This window comes from Triturus cristatus, chromosome 9 (genome assembly GCF_964204655.1).
Source record: "Triturus cristatus chromosome 9, aTriCri1.1, whole genome shotgun sequence".
Lineage (NCBI taxonomy): Eukaryota > Metazoa > Chordata > Amphibia > Caudata > Salamandridae > Triturus > Triturus cristatus.
The window spans coordinates 949,184,124-949,205,576 of record NC_140592.1 but is presented as its reverse complement, the minus strand read 5'-3'; the positions used below and the strand labels follow the sequence as shown (position 1 = coordinate 949,205,576).

Sequence of the window (21,453 nt, the reverse complement as noted above, 5' to 3'; positions counted from 1 at the left end):
TGAGAATGTCCCTCAACTCCAACAGAGCCATGTGACCATATTAAATGGAGAATAACTCTTAACATATAACGTACATCATACCAAAACATAACATAAAGCTTTATGAATCACACAATACATGCATCACATTCACAATACACAAAACAGACAACTCAAAATACCAGTAACACTGCTTCAGTCAATAGTCCACTTCATCCACCTAGCGCTGTGTTACCGTCTGGACAATCAGGACCAGTGAAATACAAAGACCAGAGAAGCACTTTTAGTATTTAAATAATTTTTAAAAATGTCTGATAGAATTTGCACAACATTATCTGTGAAGCCACAACGCAAGCACTGTAACATAGTCCAAACACCGAGGCTCCTCAACAACAAGAGGTGATAAAGATGCATGTGAAAAGGTTCAAGCATCAGATTGCACCACTGTTCTTCCACCACAGACCCTTAAATTCAGTGATCAACTCAGGATGTGAAGGGTTTTGAGCCTGTAAATTACCACAGCCACCGCAAGAAGGCAATTCCCGCTTCAGTGAGATTACCACTTGCAAATCTCACACTTCGAAACAGCTGGATGCACTTCTCAACAGTGTCGTGTGTTACTATCCCCATTTTAATGATATTTATTAGGAATGCATATAGTAGTAAAGGAGGAGGCGACTGAATACTGTGACGTTCAGGTTGCACGAAAATCTGTGCAGCAGGTTTACCTTTTTGCTGATTTTATTAGCAGCAAAGCCAGGGTGAAATAAATAGAACAAATCAGAAGACAAAACAATTATACTGCTCTCATCATATCAACTCTAGACCATTTCAGCTTGGTTCACAAAACCCCAGAGGTAGCCATTTCCACAGGTATTAAGTAGTGTTATACTTGAGAACGGGGCTCTAGTAAAGACCATAAAATGAGGCAAAACAACCAGCAAACACGTTCAAGCACAAGGATCTCAGAGCAAGGCCTTTCACTTGCAAAACCACCTCGCATTCAGGAAGGCCATAAAAAGTGGACTTTTAATCTTTCGTCCCTGGTGCGATAATTCTCTACAAAAGCGAGAAACCCCTCAAGTACAGGGACCTATTTCACACCAGGCTACTCCAAACAAACACAGCATTTTACTTACAGGAATTCAACTTACCACATTTTCAAAGCTATCCCAAACCTCCAGAGCAAGACGTTTGATCAAAATAACTGGGTACCATACTTTGATTCATAAATCAGGTATGAATAACAAATGAGCTGGCTGAAGTGCTCTTAATACCATATTACATACCTCGAAAACATTAGCACGCTTACAGACAGAGACAAGTTCATCGACCCTGATCAGGTTATATGCCAGGACCTATCGAATCACACCAAGCTCTTCCTACAAGGGACATACCAGAACCACATACTCTCTCAATCAAACCAACAGGTGTGCCCTTAATTACTGCAGAGAGATGGCATTGCTGTGATCTCACGCTAATGGCAGTTGCATGCAATGAAAATGCAAGATGATGTAACATATCTTGAATAGGCCAATGGGTCGCTTTACTGTGGTGGCCCTGCAAACCAACGCTTACCTGGCTGCGGTCCTTGTCCACTTTTTTAAAACACTTGTTCAAGGACAGGTTATGCCTCACAGAGTTTTTCCAACCCGTGGGGGCATTTTCAAAGTAGGGGAAATGTTCCAAAATCCAGTTGTAGATGTCCTTGACAGGCAGGCGTTTGCTTGGCGAGTCCTCAATGGCCATGAAGATGAGGCAGCTGAAAGAATAAGGGGGCTTGCAATTGGGGTTCTGCTTGGCATCATAGGGGAGGTCTGAGTGCGCCGGGGAGGGAGGCGTGTCCTCATCCACATCCTGGACAGGGCTTACACTCCGTAAAACTGTGTCTCCAAAGCTCTTGAGCAAATTCTTGCTCTCATGCAACCAGTTCAAGTTGGTGAGTTCCTCATCCTCCATGGCCCCTTTTTCTTTGTCACGTTTGATGGCTGGTAAAGCAAAGTCTAAATCGTCGTCGTCCTGTAGGGCACTTGACAAGGAACTTCCACCGTAACACTGACTTAGTCCACTGGAAACACTAACACCGGTGCCCTCTGGCTTCTTGCTGGGAGGCATGACGGGACCCATTTAGACCAATGTTCCTAGAAAAGCAAAGCGAGAGAGAGTCATGCTAAGAAATGGAGGCAAACAACTACAAAGATATCAAAAACACTGACCACATATCTGCAGCAATCCATCTTGGATTTGAGACATTTAACAGCACAATGTCTACCATTTCAAAGTAAACACTTCACATTAGACCTAAAGGATCCAGCTCAAAGAGCATCCCGCTCTTACTATAAATGGCATACTGGCCAGATTCAGTAATGAAAATAAGTTACAACCAGCAACAACATGTACTCATTGCGGACCCCTGCAGTGAAGAATATAAAAGGACTTCCGGCTTGGACTCTTGTGTTTCAATACTACATCTTGAATCAGTGTCTGATTTAACATTTTATAAGCTATGTATCAGATCACTACTATGAACGATAAGCCACATTCAAGTGAAAGTCTAAACACTGTCTTTGATCTTTAAAGCCTTAAAAATATCATAGCATTGTTGGGTGGAAAGCACATAACTGCTGTAAAATGCAACCAGCTGCTTTATGTTTTACAGAACGCAGGAAGAGTCCTGAATACATGCTCAAACAATCTACTTTTATATATTTTTACTTATAAGGGGTATGTGTGCTAAAAAGGGAAAGTGAAGGAATCTACAAGTGACATACATAAAGTTTTGTTTCAAAACCTACATGATGTGCTCCTAAAAACATATTCTATATAGTGGCGGCAAAGTGTGGACAGGCATACAATTAATCTAAAGGCATGCACAATTTTTTTTAAATTTTGCTATCCAAAGTATTTTGAAATTTTGCGATTTTAGCTTTTGCTTCTAAAATTCAGCAAACTTTCAGAAGAACTATGTGTTTAACTCCTAATTGCAGCATAGAAGCTTAAAGGTTGGTCTGCAGAAAAAAAGGAAACAGTTCTTAACCAACATGAATTAATACTACTTTCCTGAATATTTGACTACCTCGTGGCATTTTTTTCTAAAAATGATCATAATCTGTAGTAATCACCTAAAACAAATTGTAAAATGAGAGGTTATGTTTACAGCTCTAATTAAAAGTCTGTACAGTAGCATTTGTATAACGAAACCACTGGTGAGGCCCCCAAGTTCCTACAAACTTTCTTAAACATGATGGCATATCTTCAAGCTTAATGCTAGATCTCAACTGTAATCCACTTTGTAATGGTGCTTGCAATTTTTACGCAAATAATTGAAGAATAATGCACTTGTTACAATGCATCCCAGTTTTGCTCAACAGTTGGAAAGTGGCCCCAAGTGGCAAAAACATAAACCATCTATCAGTAAACTCTAATTTTAACATATACTTTGATGGGATTCATATCACCAACCTATGCTACTGCTTCAAAGCACTTTGGTGTTTTCTGTGGGTTGAAAACTGTTCAAAGGAAATTCAGGAAGCACTAAGTCGAAACAAAACAGAACATAAATTGCACATCTAACGAGTGCATAAACCTGGTGCGGTGCAGATGGAGTAATCCACGGTCTGCTCGATTACTCTCCTGATTTACAAACGATGCAGGCTGATTATGTCTGTGGATGGCACAGCCATGACAATGACAGCCAAACATTTTGAAGGATTTCGCTTGAAACTTCCAGTCTGAAAAACATTTAGGGTGAAATACCCCTGGCTTGAAAAACTTTGACCATTACTTCAACTTACCGTTTCTCGTTAAGTGTATTCAGAATCTACATTCATGATATGGATCTACAGAACTGAGGATGGAGTGCTACCTCATTAGCGTACCCGTCTTGGAGAGAAACCCAAGAGGCGTGGACGGGACTGCACCGGTAAGAAAGATGCTAAACTTTATGAAGGATTATGCTCCTGGGGCGAAAAAAGATGGTGATTAAGAATGTGCTAGTGTAGTAACATTATCACTGGTGAATGCCATGACGCAAAGACTGAGGTGCACCTATAATGCAAGATATGTGTACAAGAGGAAGGAAAAAAATAGTATGTGCATGAGCTCGAACAAGACAAGCACACATCAGGATGTGCACACAATCCAGCCACATTAATACAAGAATACATGTATTCAATCCAAGATACATGGCTGATAACTGAAATAGATCAAAAGTGCTGGGAAATCTGTAACGAATGGGCAATGTTTGACTTTTTCAAAGTCAAACAAAAATAGGGTATACCTTTAGCCAAAGATAATCAAATCTGCACTACCCACACGTGTCATCATTTATCTTGCCCCTTCATTCAAAGCCAGTCACACCAACACCTGTAGGCTCCAGTGGAGTGGACCAGTTAGCCACTAGTCCTTATGATGCTGATTTTAGGGAAAATTAAATCTTGGATCAGCACGGCGTGATTACAACTGGCAAGTTGTGCCTTCAAAGACAACACGTCGAGTGCATTGACCTACCAAAGTAATTTCTCTATGAACAGGTCCTAAATTGTCATCTCAGTGCAGTTTAACTTACGCATTCTATAGGCACAGCAGCAACACTGTGTCCATGTTGTGACAGCGAGGCTTGAAGTCAGAAAAGAAAAATTAACTGAACGCTGTCTTTCTAGTCCCCCGAACTTAACTCTGGCAGCGTCTGCAAATGGAAGTAAGTGGTAGGTCCCAGGAGCTCCTAAACAGGAAAATTATATGATGGCAGACAGAAAAGTAATTTAATTGCAGTGTTGCTATGACAACATGCTGCTCTCTTTCCGTTTAATTTGCTTATCTGCCAGTCTCATCCCAGAGGGACAAACACTTCATTCTTCTGATGCTCGTCCAAGTACAACCTGAATCGCTGATCGTTCTCCTTCAAGTACAACCGGTATCGCCAACTCCATGCACAACATGCAAGTACGACGTTGCTTTTCCAAGTACAATATACATAGATATTTTTTGTCTTTCAAACACAACCTGTGTATCTCAGGATGCTCCTTCATGTAAAACCTCCATTGAAGAAACTCTTTGAAGTGTAAAATGCATCAATGAAGGTAATACTCCGAAAACAAGCTGTCTCCTCTAATGATCTTATAAATAAACCCTTAAAATACAACTGCATCACCGACCACACTTCCTTAAGTACAAACTGTACCACCAGTGATACTCCTTTAACTAGAACCTGCAAGACCAGTGATGCTCTACCATGTATAATGTGTATGGCGGTCAACTGCCTTGCATATAAAAACTACATCAAAGACCATGTTCTTCAATGTATAACATGCATCAGTAAAGACGGTCCCCCAAACACAACCTTCCTTTACCAGGGATCCTCCACCAAATACAAATTGCAAGTGCAACGTACAGAGAAGACAGTGCTCCACCATGTACAATCTGCATTACCAAAAAAAAATCCTCCAAGTACAACCTCCAACAATGCTCTTCAAAGTTAAATATGCATGGCTGTCAATCATCATCTAAAAAAAAAACTGTATTGCCAAGGATGATCCCCCTGTAAAAAATGCCTTGAGTAGGATATTCTTCGAAGTCCATGAATTAATGCAGAAACTCCTCTAAATCCAACCTTTATTGTTAAAAATGCTCTTTCACATACAGTCTGAAGGTACAACTTGCATACATGACAATGCACCACGTTCAACCTCAATCACCACAACAGCCCTCCAAGCCCACCATGCAATAGCAATACTCTTCCAAGTGCAATATGCATTGATGGCAATCATTTTTTCAAGAACAAACATCACCTTAGATGCCCCCCACACAAAACCTGCACCAACAATGATGGCCTTTAAAGTTCATCATGCACCAGTGAATGTACTCCTTCCACCACAAGTAATCTGAATCACCAACAATACTTCCCCAAAACAACCAATTAATGTACACCCTTTCTACATGTCAATTCTCCACCAAGTAAAATCTGCATGGACGAACATCGGCCTTTTAACCTAGAAAAGGCAATAAGGCTACAAGTATAACATGCATCAACAGCAATAGTATCCCAGGTACAACATGCATAGAAAACCATGTTACTACAGTAACAACCTGCATCAATGGCAATGTTTTCCCAGTACAACCTTTGGAAATAAATATGCAGCTGGCAGTAAAACATACACCGACGTCATTAAGAGTCCCATGGAACTTTGCACCTGTTGAAATAGTACAAGGGTTCATGGTGTGGTTCAGCATTGTAGTCTCTACAGTCTGCAGGAAAGAAAGGTACATCGCCATGAACACACAAGTGATACGAAAGGTCTGGCCCACCACACTTTAGTTTCCAAATGTACTTTCGTAGCATTCCTCCATTAGAATGTGATACCAGTTTCCCTTACCCTCTCATGGCAGACAGAGAAACGCAGAATCACATGAGTCCTGCGGAGCTGAGCAAACATTTGCTTAATCTGCTGCCGATTAAACAACTCCGCCAGATAAGTAAATAGCTGTCCACATTTGTCCTCGGGGATGCACTTCATTAGTAACTGTACATATTCTGAGTCAGTTTGAGGACTAACCACTTTAAAAACATGCAAGAAGCACTTGGGCTCCACGTAGACACACACCCCTGTCATGAGTCCTTAGCACATAGAAACTTGGCATTTAGAAGACTCCATCAGCAAGTTCAGAAAGAACAGAGACTTTCTTGCACCATTTTCACCTTTCGAGCACTTCAGATAGTAGTGAGCGGATGGCATGTGGACTTATGATTCACAGAGATGTAGTACGGATAAATGCCACTGGCCGATCTAGTGCTAGCCATTCCACACATTTTGTAGGTAGTGGATGTCCATAGTTTCCCTAGCTTCACCAACTCAGACTGGCCTTTGTGAATCTAGCCACAATCATGCTCCTGGGCCAGTGTGTGTCTGTGACCGATACTCACTGCTCGCTACTGAGGAAGATTAGGAAATAAAGAGCCAAAGGTGTGTTTTGTCCCCATTCCGAGGTTCACAAACAGAACAGGTACTCCTTGCTCTTCTCCGAACCGCGCCAGGTTTGACCTGTGGACAAACCCCTCAAGGACGCGCAACTCGTGCCTAGGGTCTAATAAAGAGTCGGCCTCAAACTGGTGTTGGCACTCTCTTCAGTATTTGCCCCCAAATCCGAATCAGGGCATAAGACTTTCTGGTGTGGTCTCACGTTATCTTCCACCTGTATCTATCTGATCAGTTGGTCAGCTGGCACACCTGGGCATTCAAAGGCCCCACTTACAACCACATCTGACCAACATCACTTCTGCCCATAATTCACATTTAACCCTGTGCATTGCACACAAAGCGCACAGAGTTGGCTTCTGCTGTTTGCAGAACTTTACAAATTAACGAATCCATATGTTCACCCACTGCATTCTTTTACTCAGCAACTTGGTCTTCCAGCAGGTCCGTGCCAAGGAGATTCAATCAGAACGGCCTCTAAGCCTGTCGCAGGGATTAATGAATAAATCATTTACTGTCCACGCGACAGCATCTCTTTAGTGTCCTGGCGGCAAATGGGAGGCCGAGATGAGGGTTAGTCAAATATGGGCAGGTTAAGTAAAGAGGCACCGCGGGCACAAACAAACACAGCACAAGATATTTATGCCTAGTTTTATCCAACAAAAGAGAAACCGCACTCCGACCGCGGGGTTAGGACAGGCAATGAGGCGGGCGCGCGTGTCAGTGATTTACCGCCTCCTGGGAGTGAAGGCGTGGGCCGCCAGTCCCATCAGGGCGCAGGGAAGGGGCTTCGCCTCTGAATGGGGGCGCGCGGTCTCCCAGTAGAGGCGTTGGCACTCTACCTGTTTCAGAAGTTTCGGAATCAACGCCAAAATGTACAGCGCCACGTGTAACATGTGTTAATTAGGATTATTTCTGTGTTTAGGAGGAAAGGGTCGAATTTTAAACTCTTGAGAGATTCTGCGATGTTGCATTACGAGGTGCCCCATACAAAGTTGCTCTGAAGTCGACGGAGGAAGCAAAGACACGTCATCCGTGCAAAAGAGTGTCATAGGAATGTCGAATGGCGGGGATTGGGGTGGGGGGGGCACCTCTTTTACTGCAGAGACTAACTTCGGAAACAACATAATTCGTAAAATGAAAAGGGGGAAGAGCAGGGAATGCCGGTGCACATTTTATTTCACTGATCTTGGATGGACCAGCTGCCGTGTGAAGGAGGGGGCAAAGGGCAGACAGGGGAGAGCGAGCTGCAGAGCGGAGCTCACATTTCAACACTCTCAGCTACTGTACGTGGAAGAAAAAAATAGAGCAGGAAATGCTGATTGGTCCGAGACTGAGTCAGTTGGGCTGTTGCTAGGAGACTGACGAGTGCTCTTATGCAGTGCCATTAGTGGCCTCCCTCCATAACTGCTGCCATTGCCTAACCCTTCCTACTGGCCCAGCCCACTCAAAACCAACTTCTTGTTTTTGAAGGCGGCCGCACCGCTGCTGTGCGCCTGCGACACATGTGGTAGACAAACTAGCTGACAGCTGTCCTGCAAGGCTTCCGGTGTGGCCTTGCTGGTGACTGTGTCAGCGCCACTCAAAATGTGTGCACCACCAGCACCACACAACCTGGGCACTCCTGCAATCTGAAGCAGTCAGCTCCACAATGTGTGCCAGCCAACACCACGCGACCAGAGCAGAAGCGGCACTCTTCCCAATGTGTGCATAGCCCAAGGCCACACAATCGACGGCGCAGTCAGCATCCCCCACAATCAACAACGTGTGCGACTACACAATGAGACTGTCACGCTCTTCATAATGTGTGCAGCACCACAAAACCAGAGCACTGACAGCACCGTTCACACTGTGTGCACAGTCCAAGGCCACACAAGCTAAAGCACAAAATACAGGGCACTGGCAGTACCCTCACATTGTGTGCACAGTCCAAGGCCACACAATCAGCACACCCCGCAACCAGCACACTGTGCAACTTGTGAAGGTACACATTCGGACACAGTCACACCCTTCTTAAACTATGCACAGCCTGCATCTACACAATCCGCGCCAGGCTCTGTAAGCAGCCTGCACAATGTCAGCGAGGCAGCCAGTGCAAACAGCTTGCGAGACGCGCTGCACGCCATGTGCACACAGCAACCTGCACATTTACACTCTAGACAGCATGATACAACCATAAGAGAGGCAGAACCTGCACGGTGTGATCGCAGACGGCAACATGTAGAAAACGAGACCCCCTCCGTGATCTGTGACGGTCAGCGAATCTGTGCTACAGACAGTAACCAGAACAGTCTGTTGCAGCCAACAGCGTGCAATGTGCACAGCCAGTACCCAGAGCAGTATGTCATACACACAGCACCCTGGCAAAACGTGTATATTGTAACACAGCCCGCCCTCGCCACTTAACATAAGAATCAGAAAGTCGTACCCCCTCCCCCCTACCCAGCAGGACTACACAGCAATGCACGGCCGGGTGCACCCGCCACGGATGGTGACCAAAACGACCCACAATGCATGCACGTGCCACGAGTGCAGGTCCGGGTTGGTAAAACACCGCTCCTCGCGCACGGCAGGAAGGACAACAGAAACTTACCTGGCAGTGGAAGGAGGGGGGAGGGGTCAGAGGCTCCGGTTGCCCCCCCGGACTGCGAAAAGTTTCCTGCCCTGCATGCTGCCAGAGCCCCAGGGGTGGAGGGGGCAGAGAGGGGCTCCTCGGGGTGGGGGCGACGCCTTGGTCCTCCCCTCCAGGGCTCGCCGCCCTGCTCTGCAGAGCCAGCACGCAGGGCTTCCTTCCCTCCAGCCCGAGCTACAGGACGAGAGAAATTGTTTCCACTGCAAACAAAAAGGCAGCACATGACCAGGGAGCGAGCGAGGGGGAGGGAGGGGGAAGGAGGGAGAGAGACAGCGTGGGCTGGGCGTCAGCAGAGGCTGCGGAGAGAGCGCCGAGGCTGAGCAAGGAGGTCGGAGTGGATAGAACGTGGAGGCAGAGGATAGGAGGGAGCAGGAGTGAAGTGCGGAATGAGGCAGCGAGGGGGCACTCTGGGGGCGAGGGCAGTCACGGCACGGGGGTGAGGCCAGAGGCACAGTGCAAAGGGCCGCAAAGTGTGGGCTCGACTCGGGAACATTTGTTTGCAGTGAGTGGGCAGTCAGAGTGAAACAACAGTGAGTACGAAGAGCAGCAGGGCTGTCGAGGGTCAGACGGAGCGCTGGAAACAGGCGCCGACGGGGTGGAGTGGTTGGGACTTGCAGTAAGAGGAAAGGTGTCGAACGAGCGCCCAAAGGTGAGGCTGTTAATTGATGAATCAAAGAACGACAGCGTGGAGGTCACGGGGTGGAGTCACAGCGTTAAGGGAACTTGGAGGAGGTGAAATGTGGGGTAAAAGGAAGGGGTCACAGCTCAAGGAGATATACGAGTCAGGGCGAGGGGCTCACATCTTATAGGGGGGGGGGGGGGGTAAACGCCCGAGGGAAAGCTTAAGTAGAGTGATCTGAAGGAAGAGCCAATGGTGAGGGAGTGTGAGGGTGGAATCCCACTGTCCCATTTAATACATCATACACAAATTGCACTGAGTGACCACCTCACTGTATGTCTTGGGCTTCTATGTGACAACAAACTGTTTTCTGGTTGTTGTTGTCACGATTTCTGGCCACCGGACTAGTTAGACTAGCACACGTGATGACAAAGGTGTATAGGGGACACCGCGCATTGGAAACATGGCCTCCGAGAAGACAAGCAGGGGAGTGACTTCACCATCCACAAAACCCCATCTGTAAACTCTGCAGCCGCATCTCAAGTCAGCGCCCCCGCCGTGCCCATCACCAAAGTCTGAACCGTCCAAAACAGATCACAACACACCTTCCTGGCTGGGCGTCCATGGCCCTCGACCCAGCAGATTTCCACTGACCATCCACAAGCCCTGCATCCTCGCCCACCCGAGAACCCTGCATACCTCCCAACCCTGAACTTTGCCGTCTGAGCCTATCTCTCTATAACCCCATAGCTCCTGTAAACGCCACCGTCTCTCGCCCCCACACCCTGCTCTTCATCCACTAACCCCCCCAGCCTCAGCTACTCCAACGCGACATCCTTCTACATCCAGTGACACCTCCCACTCTTGATCTCTGGTTGAGTAATCCCTCCAACTTCTCCACTACAGCCACCCTCCTTGTCAAGTCCTCAGCTAGCCATCTACGGGCACTCCGCACCCGCCAACCACTGTCCGCAGCGTACCCATGCCCCTCGCCCCAACGCCCTGAACCCACCCACCCCCCGATTCGACTTCAGAAGGACAGACTCTAAAGCACGACGCTCCCCGAGTCTGAAACTCGAGTCACGGAGCGGCGAGTGCAAACTTTTCAGCCCACGAAGTATACAGATTCTGGGTTTCAGGCGTAAGGCCACGTCACTTACTTCTGAAATGGTGGCGGGTCCGCTGAAAACCGAGCCCCTGTCTATCCACGTGTCTTAAACAGCTGCGGCAGACTCCTCCCGGAACCACACACTTCTTACTGTCTCCTGAAAAGCGCTCCATAGTCCAGCTTGCCGGACCCGCAGGGTTTCTATCGGACTGGCCCCCGAATGCCCAGCAAGACGATCACTAGCCCTGATGGCATTCTGGCGACAAAGCAGTTGGGTGACCGGTGCCTTCACGCGGGAAAAAAAAACACGTTATGTGTCCATGCCTGTCCTTCCTGGGACTCTGAAAAGCCGCCGCATGCGCTCAGATAAAGCAGGGGTGCTTATCTCCTGGCCATTTGTGCTCCAGGCACGACTCCCAACTCGCCCTCAGAGTGCAGACCACACCCACGATTGAGCTGCGAGTTCTGTCTTTTGAAAGAAAACACCAAAAATGCCTTAGCCTTGGGCCAAACAAACGGCCTCTTTATCTCTTTCCAACTCCCGACTGTCTTGAACACACACACAGACCCAAGAAACTACTACCCAGACAGTTTCCGTAATTAGTGAGAGAGGAGGGGGGGCAGGAGAGGAAGCCATCCGTCGCCCTCTGCTGGCAGACAGCGGAACACGCCGTGTTTCCTTCCACAAGTTACTGTGGAAATGTATTATTTAATTATGAGATCTTACACGGAACGGACATTACCAAAACAGAACATTACGAGACAATAATAAGTTACATCAGTTATAAATATTGAGCAACGAGATGTAAGCAGATACAAAGCTAAATAAAATATAATGCTATATGGAGGTAAGACGTGTCAGCCTCAAAGCAAGGGTCAGCGCAGAATATAGGTCTTAGAGAGGTTGGTGGGAAGAAAATAAATGAAATGATATGCCTTTTATATAAAAAGGGCTTTCAGTTCAGTTTGGAAGAATGTCAGAGGTAGTGGTGTGTACGCTCAGAGAGGGATGAACAGGAAGCTGTAGTGTCAGAGGCCCTATTTGTCCTCCAACAGCTGGAGAGTTCCAGAGCCCAGTAGGGAAGACATCGCACTAGATGCAGCCAGACAGCTGTGGAGGGCCTTTCACAGTAGGATATATGAATAGGGGGAAAAAAATCAGAAAAGTTGCTTTAGTGGTTGGCCACTAGTGAGTCTGCAGTGACAGTGATGCCAAGGATCATTGATGACATGGGTGCCATTACTTTTGACCAAGGGCACAGCCATCGCCGTTACATCTTATTGCGGAGCGCTCTACGCAGAACGCACGCTGCCCACGGCGGAGCTGAAAAACCCTTCATCTCAGACAACTGCAGACTGCTGATCGAGATGGTCTGGACATCCCATAACAATGAAGGAAGTTGCAGAAACAACACTGGGGCTACAACCTGGGAAAATACTGGGCTCCAACAGCTTCCCAGTGGAATTTGTCAAAAAATTCCTGTGCCTGATCACCATCTGCCAACACTATCTGAAGAGGCGACCCACGCTTGTCTTCTACCCAGAAATTTGCGCAGGGCCACATTAGTGTTCAATACCCGAAGCGAATAAACTCCACCCCCCCCCAAATGTACATTATATCGGCCAATTTCACTCATGACGTAGAAGCCAAGCTTCTTGCGACAATACTGGCTATCGGACCGGTGAAGACCATAAACACCATAGGCAATCGATCAAATTGGGTTAATGCTGGACCAAGGTACTCAGTATTTTCTAAGAAGGCTGAATTTGATCTTGACCAGACAGCAGGAACTGGTTGACCCCCATGCTCTTCTTCTGTTAGATTAGAAAAAGCTTTTAACTCCATTGGATGGGAATTTCAGTTTAAGGCCCTCCAAAAATTGAACTTTAGTCCCTGTTTCCTGGCATGTGTCAAGATCCCATATTCTTCATCATGGGCACAAGTTAAGGTGAACAGAATGCTTTCTAATCGAAAGAGGTACCTGGCAGGGGTGTGTTCTCTCCACCCTCATCTTTGCCTTGGCGACTGAGGCCCTGGCCGAGGAGATCAGGAAGAACACATTGATAAAGGGCTTTAAGTGGAAGGGACAATCTGACGACCATCTTTCAATGTGCACGGATCATGTCCTTCTCTTTCTCTGTGACCTTCACTCAGTGGGGCCTCGCATAATGCAAATAAAACATTTATATAACAATGCAGCCGACCTGATGGTTAACAGGAACAAATCGGTGCTGGTGCCGCTCACAGGGGCAACAGGGCGAATGAAAGTTTCAAGTACCTGGGTATACACATTGCACACACTCCACTCTCAGCTAGCATGGGCTCTCAATATTACTCCTCTGGTGGCCAAATTTAACAAAGAGGCCAAATTTAACAAAGAGTTACGTAAGTTGGAGACTTCCTCTACCAATCATGGGTAGGTGGAAGACTTCCTCTATCAATAATGGGTAAGTGGAAGACTTCCTCTATCAATAATGGGTAGGTGGAAGACTCTACCTCTATCAATAATGGGTAGGTGGAAGACTCTTCCTCTATCAATAATGGGTAGGTGGAAGACTCTACCTCTATCAGTAATAGGTAGGTGGAAGACTCTACCTCTATCAGTAATGGGTAGGTGGAAGACTCTACCTCTATCAATAATGGGTAGGTGGAAGACTCTTCCTCTATCAATAATGGGTAGGTGGAAGACTCTACCTCTATCAGTAATAGGTAGGTGGAAGACTCTTCCTCTATCAATAATGGGTAGGTGGATGACTTCCTCTATCAATAATGGGTAGGTGGAAGACTCTTCCTCTATCAATAATGGGTAGGTGGAAGACTCTACCTCTATCAGTAATGGGTAGGTGGAAGACTCTTCCTCTATCAATAATGGGTAGGTGGAAGACTCTACCTCTATCAGTAATAGGTAGGTGGAAGACTCTTCCTCTATCAATAATGGGTAGGTGGAAGACTTCCTCTATCAATAATGGGTAGGTGGAAGACTCTTCCTCTATCAATAATGGGTAGGTGGAAGACTCTACCTCTATCAGTAATGGGTAGGTGGAAGACTCTTCCTCTATCAATAATGGGTAGGTGGAAGACTCTACCTCTATCAGTAATGGGTAGGTGGAAGACTCTACCTCTATCAGTAATGGGTAGGTGGAAGACTCTTCATCTATCAATAATTGGTAGGTGGAAGACTTCCTCTATCAATAATGGGTAGGTGGAAGACTTCCTCAATCAGTAAAGGGTTGGGTCACACTGATCAAAATAATTGCCTTCCCAAACTCTTGTACGGCCTACAATGATTCCAGCAGATTATCCCACATACTTTCTTCTATAACTTCAAAGCCAAATTCAGGGAGTTCCTGGTGGTGGACAGGCAACTTCGAGTCTCAATGGTCAAATACACACAGACACTCAACTTTACTACTGGGCGGCCTGCCACACCACCATCAATGAATGGCTATTTGGGGATAGTGATGACCCTGCTCATCAATAGGAACCAGAACTGTCACAATACTCCTAGTCACCAACACCACTCACTGTCACGATACTCCTAGTTCTCAACACCCGTAGGCCCTGCAAGGGTCCCAGAGGCCGTTGAAAACACAACAAACCCTTCTTACCCGTGCAACCAGCACCTCTGTGTCAATATGTTTTTGTGTTAACTGATTGTTATCTCTGCTTGTACACAACAGTATGCTCACATTGCCGATTTGAAAGCATTCTGTGTGGTTACACAACAACAGCAATGTACTCGCGCTACTAAACTGACTGCATCCTGTGAAACATTGGATGTGCGAGTAGTCACATCATAGTTTTTGTACATAATCATCCTCTAGTCCTTTACATGAGGAAGTTTGCTCCTTATGCCTTCCCCCATTCGGCATCAGTGATGATGATGCCTTGCTCAGTGCCGAGATCTCACATGATCTCAAATGACTCAGGCGGCCATGATGGGCACGGTCTCTGTACTCAAACCGCGCCCACCTTCTGGAAGCCGCTTTGCCTTGAGATTCGATCAAGGCAGCAGTTCGTTTTCACTTCCACATTCCACAGCTCTTGTTCTGCTTCTGAATATAACAGGACTTGACTTACCTGCACGGATTCCAGGCAACAGACCTCTCAGCTCGTCCACCTGAAGGTATCCAACAAAGCAAAGAATACAACGTGAGACAAACCTTGAGTAACAACTGACTCGCTTTTCAAGAGTTGGCATCGCACACAAGATACCCCACGCAAGAAAGCGATACCATGATATCTTAATGGTAGCCATGACATTGTAACTCGGCTTGCTATATTATCCCAGCGTAACTACTGCTTTGCTTGGTACTAATGCTTGTCATTAACTTTCAATTTATTAACTCACAAAAAAGAGGAGTAGGAGGATCAAGCCCCACTTCGACCTCAGTCAACGACTATGAAAATCACTACATAGAAGAGTGTGCATATAGAATGCTAAAAGTTGAAGAACTGGGGGAATCACACAAGGGTACTGTTAAAAGATAAACGTAAATCCAGAGTGTTCAATAACCTTGTAGGGAATATAAGCTGTGGTAGAAGGAAACTCTGGCAACCTGTATCAGCACAGGTATAGCGCCTGGTGCTTTCAAACTGTTCCAGTTAGTGCCAGAGGTCTGGTGAACTGTAATGCCAAAGTTAGTAGAGGTATTGAAAGTTAATGAAACCAATACATAGAAGAGGGACTGTGTGTATATAGAATGCTAAAAGTTGAAGAACTGGGGAATCACACAAGGGTGTTAAAGGGTGCTCCACCTCCAGCGTTGGTCTGCGAGGAGGTGTGTTAGCAGCCCTATGATGAAGCATTACACAGATCTCTGTGTGTGAGGGTAGTTTTAACACCCTTGTGTGAGTCCCCCAGTTCTTCAACTTTTAGCATTTTTTACAAGGTTATTGAACACTCTGGATTTCCGTTTTCTTTTAACAGTACACTGTGGGATCATATGTGGGTGGTGAAAGAAGGGCATGCTTTATGTTTCCAGCAGATAAAATATTGTATGTTTGTTCTCATTAGGTACCTGGTAAAAACTAGTGTTATTCCCAACCAGCATCTAGAGCAGTACCTGAACGCAAGGATCGTATCGACACAACAAACGTTCCCGGCAACTCCAGGACATCATGATCCCAGTAATTGCCTCGCAGGTAAGAGGGGTAGGTGGAAACTTTAGTGATGATACTTAGTAGGGATAGGGACAGAGTGTCTGAAGATAAGCCACTTATACCCTGATCCCCTTTCCTCTTTTAAAGGTCGACAATTACGTAAGAGTGTCTACAACGACGTCCAGTAACTAGGCCCTCTTCCATGGCTATTATCAAGCTCCCTCCTGAATACATATATACACAGACAGTTAGGTAGGGTATGCAGGACTGGGTCCATATCATCCCTGCAAAATCAAGCGGTGCGGGCTATAAGGTAAGCACCGCATTTTTTGACCTGACAAGAACTCCTTCAAGGGGCAGGTCCTTTGAAACTCCTGTACCAATCGAAGATCCCCAACAGTCTCTCCACTGTCATGATATCAACACTGACTACCTATCACAAGGCACTGTGCTGCATTGGTTGGCAGGGCACAAGAAGCTTATACACGAGACCCCTCTCTGGTTTGGTGACTGGCTGTCCTCCACTTCCAGGTCACTTGACTTTAAGGGATGGGACTAGATTGGGAGTTCCAAACTGGGAGACATACGGGGCAGGGAACACGTGAAAGCCTTCGCAAATCTTCAGGGAGAATATCAGAAGCATAAATCTCAATTTTTCTGAATTCCAACTACTACTTGACCCCTTTCCATAACCAGCAGACTCACCTCCCAGCATTTAACTCTCTCTCGGCCAAATTGATGCTAGAGGTTGCATCTCATGATTACTTCGCTCACTTGTCACTAATGTTCCAGATTCGATGGTCCACCAACGCCCTAGCTGAGAAGCAGGCATGGGTCCAATTAAGGATGATGAGTGGAGAGAAGCCAAGATGGCTCCCTGTTCACTTGCAATTTCAACCCGACTATGGCTTGTTCAATTTAATTACTTTCATTGACTACATTACAATTTGAAGAGGTGGTGGAAGATGAGGAGTGGGCTCTCCTCAAACTGCACTAGAGGTCGAGCCTCAAGGAGCACCCTGATGCACATGATTTGGGAATGCCGCAATATCCAGCCATATTGGAAGTGGGTCTAACAATTCCTCCCTTTGGGGTTGGGGCAATCCATTGACTTGACACTCAAAGTAGCAATGCTGGGAATTATGGGACAAATTGGGGGGTGGGGGGGGCGGACTACTGAGCACACCTGTACTTTTTGTTTCATTGCATTTTGTTTTTATTACCGAACATCTTTACATTAGTATAGTCACATTGTTGTGTAGTTCCTAGGAATCCCCAGGACCTGCATGTTTTGGATGACCCAAACGGAGGGCTTGGTGTCCAAACCGCTTCTGGACACCCCCACAGAATCAGAATCAGAAACAGCTTTATTCGATTTTAAAAACAAAACCATAAAAGCACACATATATTACATTTCATTCCTGGCAAGAAAACAGCAAATTTTAAAAAGTCAAAATATTACCATTTAAAAATTATCTAATTCATGGAGATCCTAAATCTTAAAACAGTTTTAAGGAACATTGACACAGAGGAAATAATAAATTCATCATCTAACATTTGCAATCTGACCAACGCTACTCTACATTGTCTCAGCCCTAGCTTTTTTAGGACGGGTCGAAGAATACTTTTTCTGGGTTCTGAATAGTATTTACAGAAGAAAATACAATGAAGGGAGGATTGGACAGAAACTTGATCACAGGGACAGGGAATGAGTTCCTTTAGCCAGCAATTCTTCTCAGGGAAGGTAACTAATCTAAAAAAGATATCTGCCCTGAAGCGAGTCAGTAACATTCGGGAATGACAGCTAGGGACTAGGTTCAAATAAGGTTGAATGCCTTGATTTTTAATAAGTAAATGGTTGGCCATGACAGAGCTCTTGCATTTCTCTGACAACCAGCGTTTCTCTGTTAGATAATGCAGGCAGATTTGCTTGAACTTCTTTCTTGAGATGCCCATCATGCTATCCGGAGAGTCGGAAAATTCAGAATGACCCATCTCCACAAAGAAGTTTCTTAAGTAGTTAAGCCAACGGATTTTCGCAACTCCATCGAGACCTAGACAGTCCTTAATTAAATCCCTGTTCAGGCCTGTCTCACTTCCGGACCAAACCTTATGCCACAACAAAATTGGCTCTAGTTTAATAAGGTCCGTGATGTAAGGTACACCCAACTCTTGGTGGCAGACATAAGAGGAGGTAGACCCAGGCACTGCCAATAGATAACGTAGAAAAACATTCTGACAGGTCTGAATGCTTGGGGTATTCACTATCCCCCAAATTCCTGCACCATATAATGCGGTGGATACGCATTTAGACCTATAAATGTCAAGCAAGGCTGGTAATGGCAGGCCTCCTCCCTTAATAGAAAAGTGTTTGACAGCCCCTATTGCTCGCGAAAATGCTAGTTTTCGTGATTCACCTGCTGCTGCCCAAGTTCCCTTTTTTTCAAAATTAATACCTAAATACGAAAAAGTATTTACAGTCTCGATTTTTGTGTTAGATAAGAATATATTACAATTAAGGTTTTTCTTTTTTGTGCAGCTCATGTTAAAAGTTTTGCTAATGTTAATCTTTAGGCCTCTGCTACCCATGTACTCTGAAAAATTACTGAGTGATTTCTGAAGGCCAATTTGGGTCCGGGCCATGATTACAGCATCGTCTGCATATAAAAGAATTGGGATATATGAGTTGCCAATTTTTGGGTAGTCCTGTTTATCTTCCAGGAGGTGAGACGCGACTGAGTTGATATATAAATTAAACAAAAAAGGAGCTAAAATACAGCCTTGTCTCACGCCCTTTCCAATAGGGAATTTGGAGGTACATTCCCCCTTGTCCCCATAACGTACCCTGGCACCTGCCTCCCGATATAATTCTCTGATAAATATTAGGAGGTTTGAGTCCACTCCCATGTCCTGCATAGTTAGCCAAAGTTTGTTATGATTGATACAGTCGAAGGCCGAGCTTAAGTCGACAAATGTAAGAAATAAGTTCTCATTTTTGGCCTCGACGTATTTGGCAACTAGGAGTGCTAGGTTCAATCCTTGCTCTACGGTTCCCAAACCTTCCCTAAAACCATATTGAAACTGAGAGAGGATACCTGTGTCGTCGGCCCATGATTGTAGTTTATTAAGTATAACTCTCCCCGCTATCTTCATGAGAGAATCAAGTAAGGAGATCGGTCTGTAGCATTTAGGTGTATTGCGATCGCCTTTCTTGAAAATAGGAACCACAATAGCTTCCTGCCAGGTCAGTGGGAAACCCACTTTAGTAAAGCTGTTAAGAACGTTAGTTAAAAGTGGAGCCCATAGCTCATAATTAGCCTTAAAAATGTCCACGGGTATTCCATCCGGTCCCGGAGCCTTTCCCGCTGGGCTCTTATTAATAGCTGTCACAAGTTCCTCCATAGAAAAATCAACATTAATTGGAAAGTGGGCTACATCCTGGGTTGCTAAATCTAGCCCCCTTTCTATCTCTACCAGGAGGTCTTCTGTGTAAAGCTCCCGGAAATAACTCACCCAGGTCTCCTCTGGAATAGCTATTTCAATGGAGGCTGTTGCATCATTAGTAAAAAAAGGAGCATTCACCGCTTTCCAAAAGGCAATGTTATTTATAGAATGACATGCTTCCCGAAGAGTAGACCAAGCATCCTGTTTGATTTGTTTCTTCCTTTTTTTGACTGTCTGTTGGTAGGCGTTTCTAGCGGATCTGACTTCGACCATTACCCTAGGGTCTCTTTTTAGTTGGGCCATTAAATAAGCGTGAGTCTTGCTACACTCTCTGTCGAACCATCTCTTAGTTTTATTCATCTCAGGTTGCAAAGGCTTGGTAAGTAACTTTCTGATTTCCTCTGAGATTTTAAGAAAAGCATCACTGACTTTAAAAGGTTCGACATTCTCTGCGAGGCAGGTATTGAATTCCGCTTCTTTGGAACAAATTAAATTATCAAAGAAGGCCACTGGTTCCACTTTGTCCCATTTTAGGGTATAACCATTCTTCTTGGCGAGTTCCAGTCTAAAATCATACAGGTTCTGGACCGTAGAAGCAGTGTTGTTTTTCCCCCTCGGTATAACAAGGGACATACTAAGTGGTAAGTGGTCGCTCATTGCTACCTCGCGAGTTTCAAACGCAAGGATGTGATGAAGATATCGTTTAGATATAAGCATAAAGTCAATGGTTGATTTACAGCCCCGTCCAATGAATGTAGGATTAAACGGGACTGAAGGAGAACATAGTTCGTTTACGAAGCCCAGATCCAGTGAGAAAAGTGTGTCATTTAGGTGGTTTCCCAGAGTTGTATGGGAGAAATGTGTCGGAGAAACACCGTCCATCTCACCCAGTCCACATATATCTTGGTCACTAAATGGACAGAGGGTATGATTAAAGTCACCAGTCCAAATCACACAGATGTCAGAGGGTTCTTTTTCATCTAATTTATTGAGGGTCTCGTTTAGTTCTTTGAAGGTCGAGGCCCATAATTCTTTCTGAATGTTGTTGTAAAAGTTAACCAAGTTTATATGTTGCTTACCCCCCCATGTTATATGCAAAATGTGATAAAAAGCAGATTCAGAGAAGAAAGAAATCTTAATTTCTTTTAAACAGTTAGAGACATAAGTACATAAACCCCCTTTGTTTCTCCCTCTTAAGGTATGTATTGCCGGCGTGTGGTAGGTGCGATAACCATTCATATGGATGGGATCAACCGACCAGCATTCCTGGAGGCAAATGATCGAAAATTGTTTTATAAAAGAGATACAGTTTGGATCACTTAGCCTGGAAGACAGCCCAGCCACATTCCAAGAAAGGAGTGTAAGGGCATGGCTTATGTCGCCCTCTGGCGGCGTAGGCACGGCAGAAGTTGCACAGGAAACCACACTTGCAGGGATTCCACTGCTTAGCGATGTAAGGTGGTCAGTTATACCTTCACCCACAGTATTAATAAGAATGGTTTCAAGTTTCTCCACTGAGAAAGTTGGCAATTGTACGGGCTGTGAGTTGGACGATAGAATTGACACGTCGCCGGCTGTGATTACCTCTACAAG

At 45.4% G+C, this 21,453-nt stretch overlaps 1 protein-coding gene and 1 long non-coding RNA gene across 16 annotated transcripts in view; one reads left to right on the top strand and one right to left on the bottom strand.

The window, feature by feature from the left end:
- The window catches only part of FOXN3 (forkhead box N3), a 653,950-nt gene that overhangs the window by 293,438 nt on the left and 339,059 nt on the right, over nucleotides 1–21,453 (bottom strand). For 10 of the 15 annotated variants that reach the window (XM_085626556.1, XM_085626564.1, XM_085626560.1 and 7 more), the window contains one exon: nucleotides 1,558–2,120. In XM_085626556.1, coding sequence (XP_085482682.1) covers nucleotides 1,558–2,106 — 549 coding nt within the window. In that variant the 5' untranslated portion in view covers nucleotides 2,107–2,120. Of the gene's footprint in view, nucleotides 1–1,557; nucleotides 2,121–9,546; nucleotides 10,127–11,364; nucleotides 11,883–21,453 lie in introns of those variants that run through there. The other 5 variants (XM_085626555.1, XM_085626563.1, XM_085626553.1 and 2 more) reach the window with 3 other exon arrangements.
- The window catches only part of LOC146799129 (uncharacterized), a 39,017-nt gene continuing 27,665 nt past the window's right edge, over nucleotides 10,102–21,453 (top strand). Inside the window, exons 1-2 of the long non-coding RNA XR_014968850.1 lie at nucleotides 10,102–10,234; nucleotides 16,331–16,458. This is a non-coding gene — a long non-coding RNA (uncharacterized LOC146799129). The remainder of the gene's footprint in view (nucleotides 10,235–16,330; nucleotides 16,459–21,453) is intronic.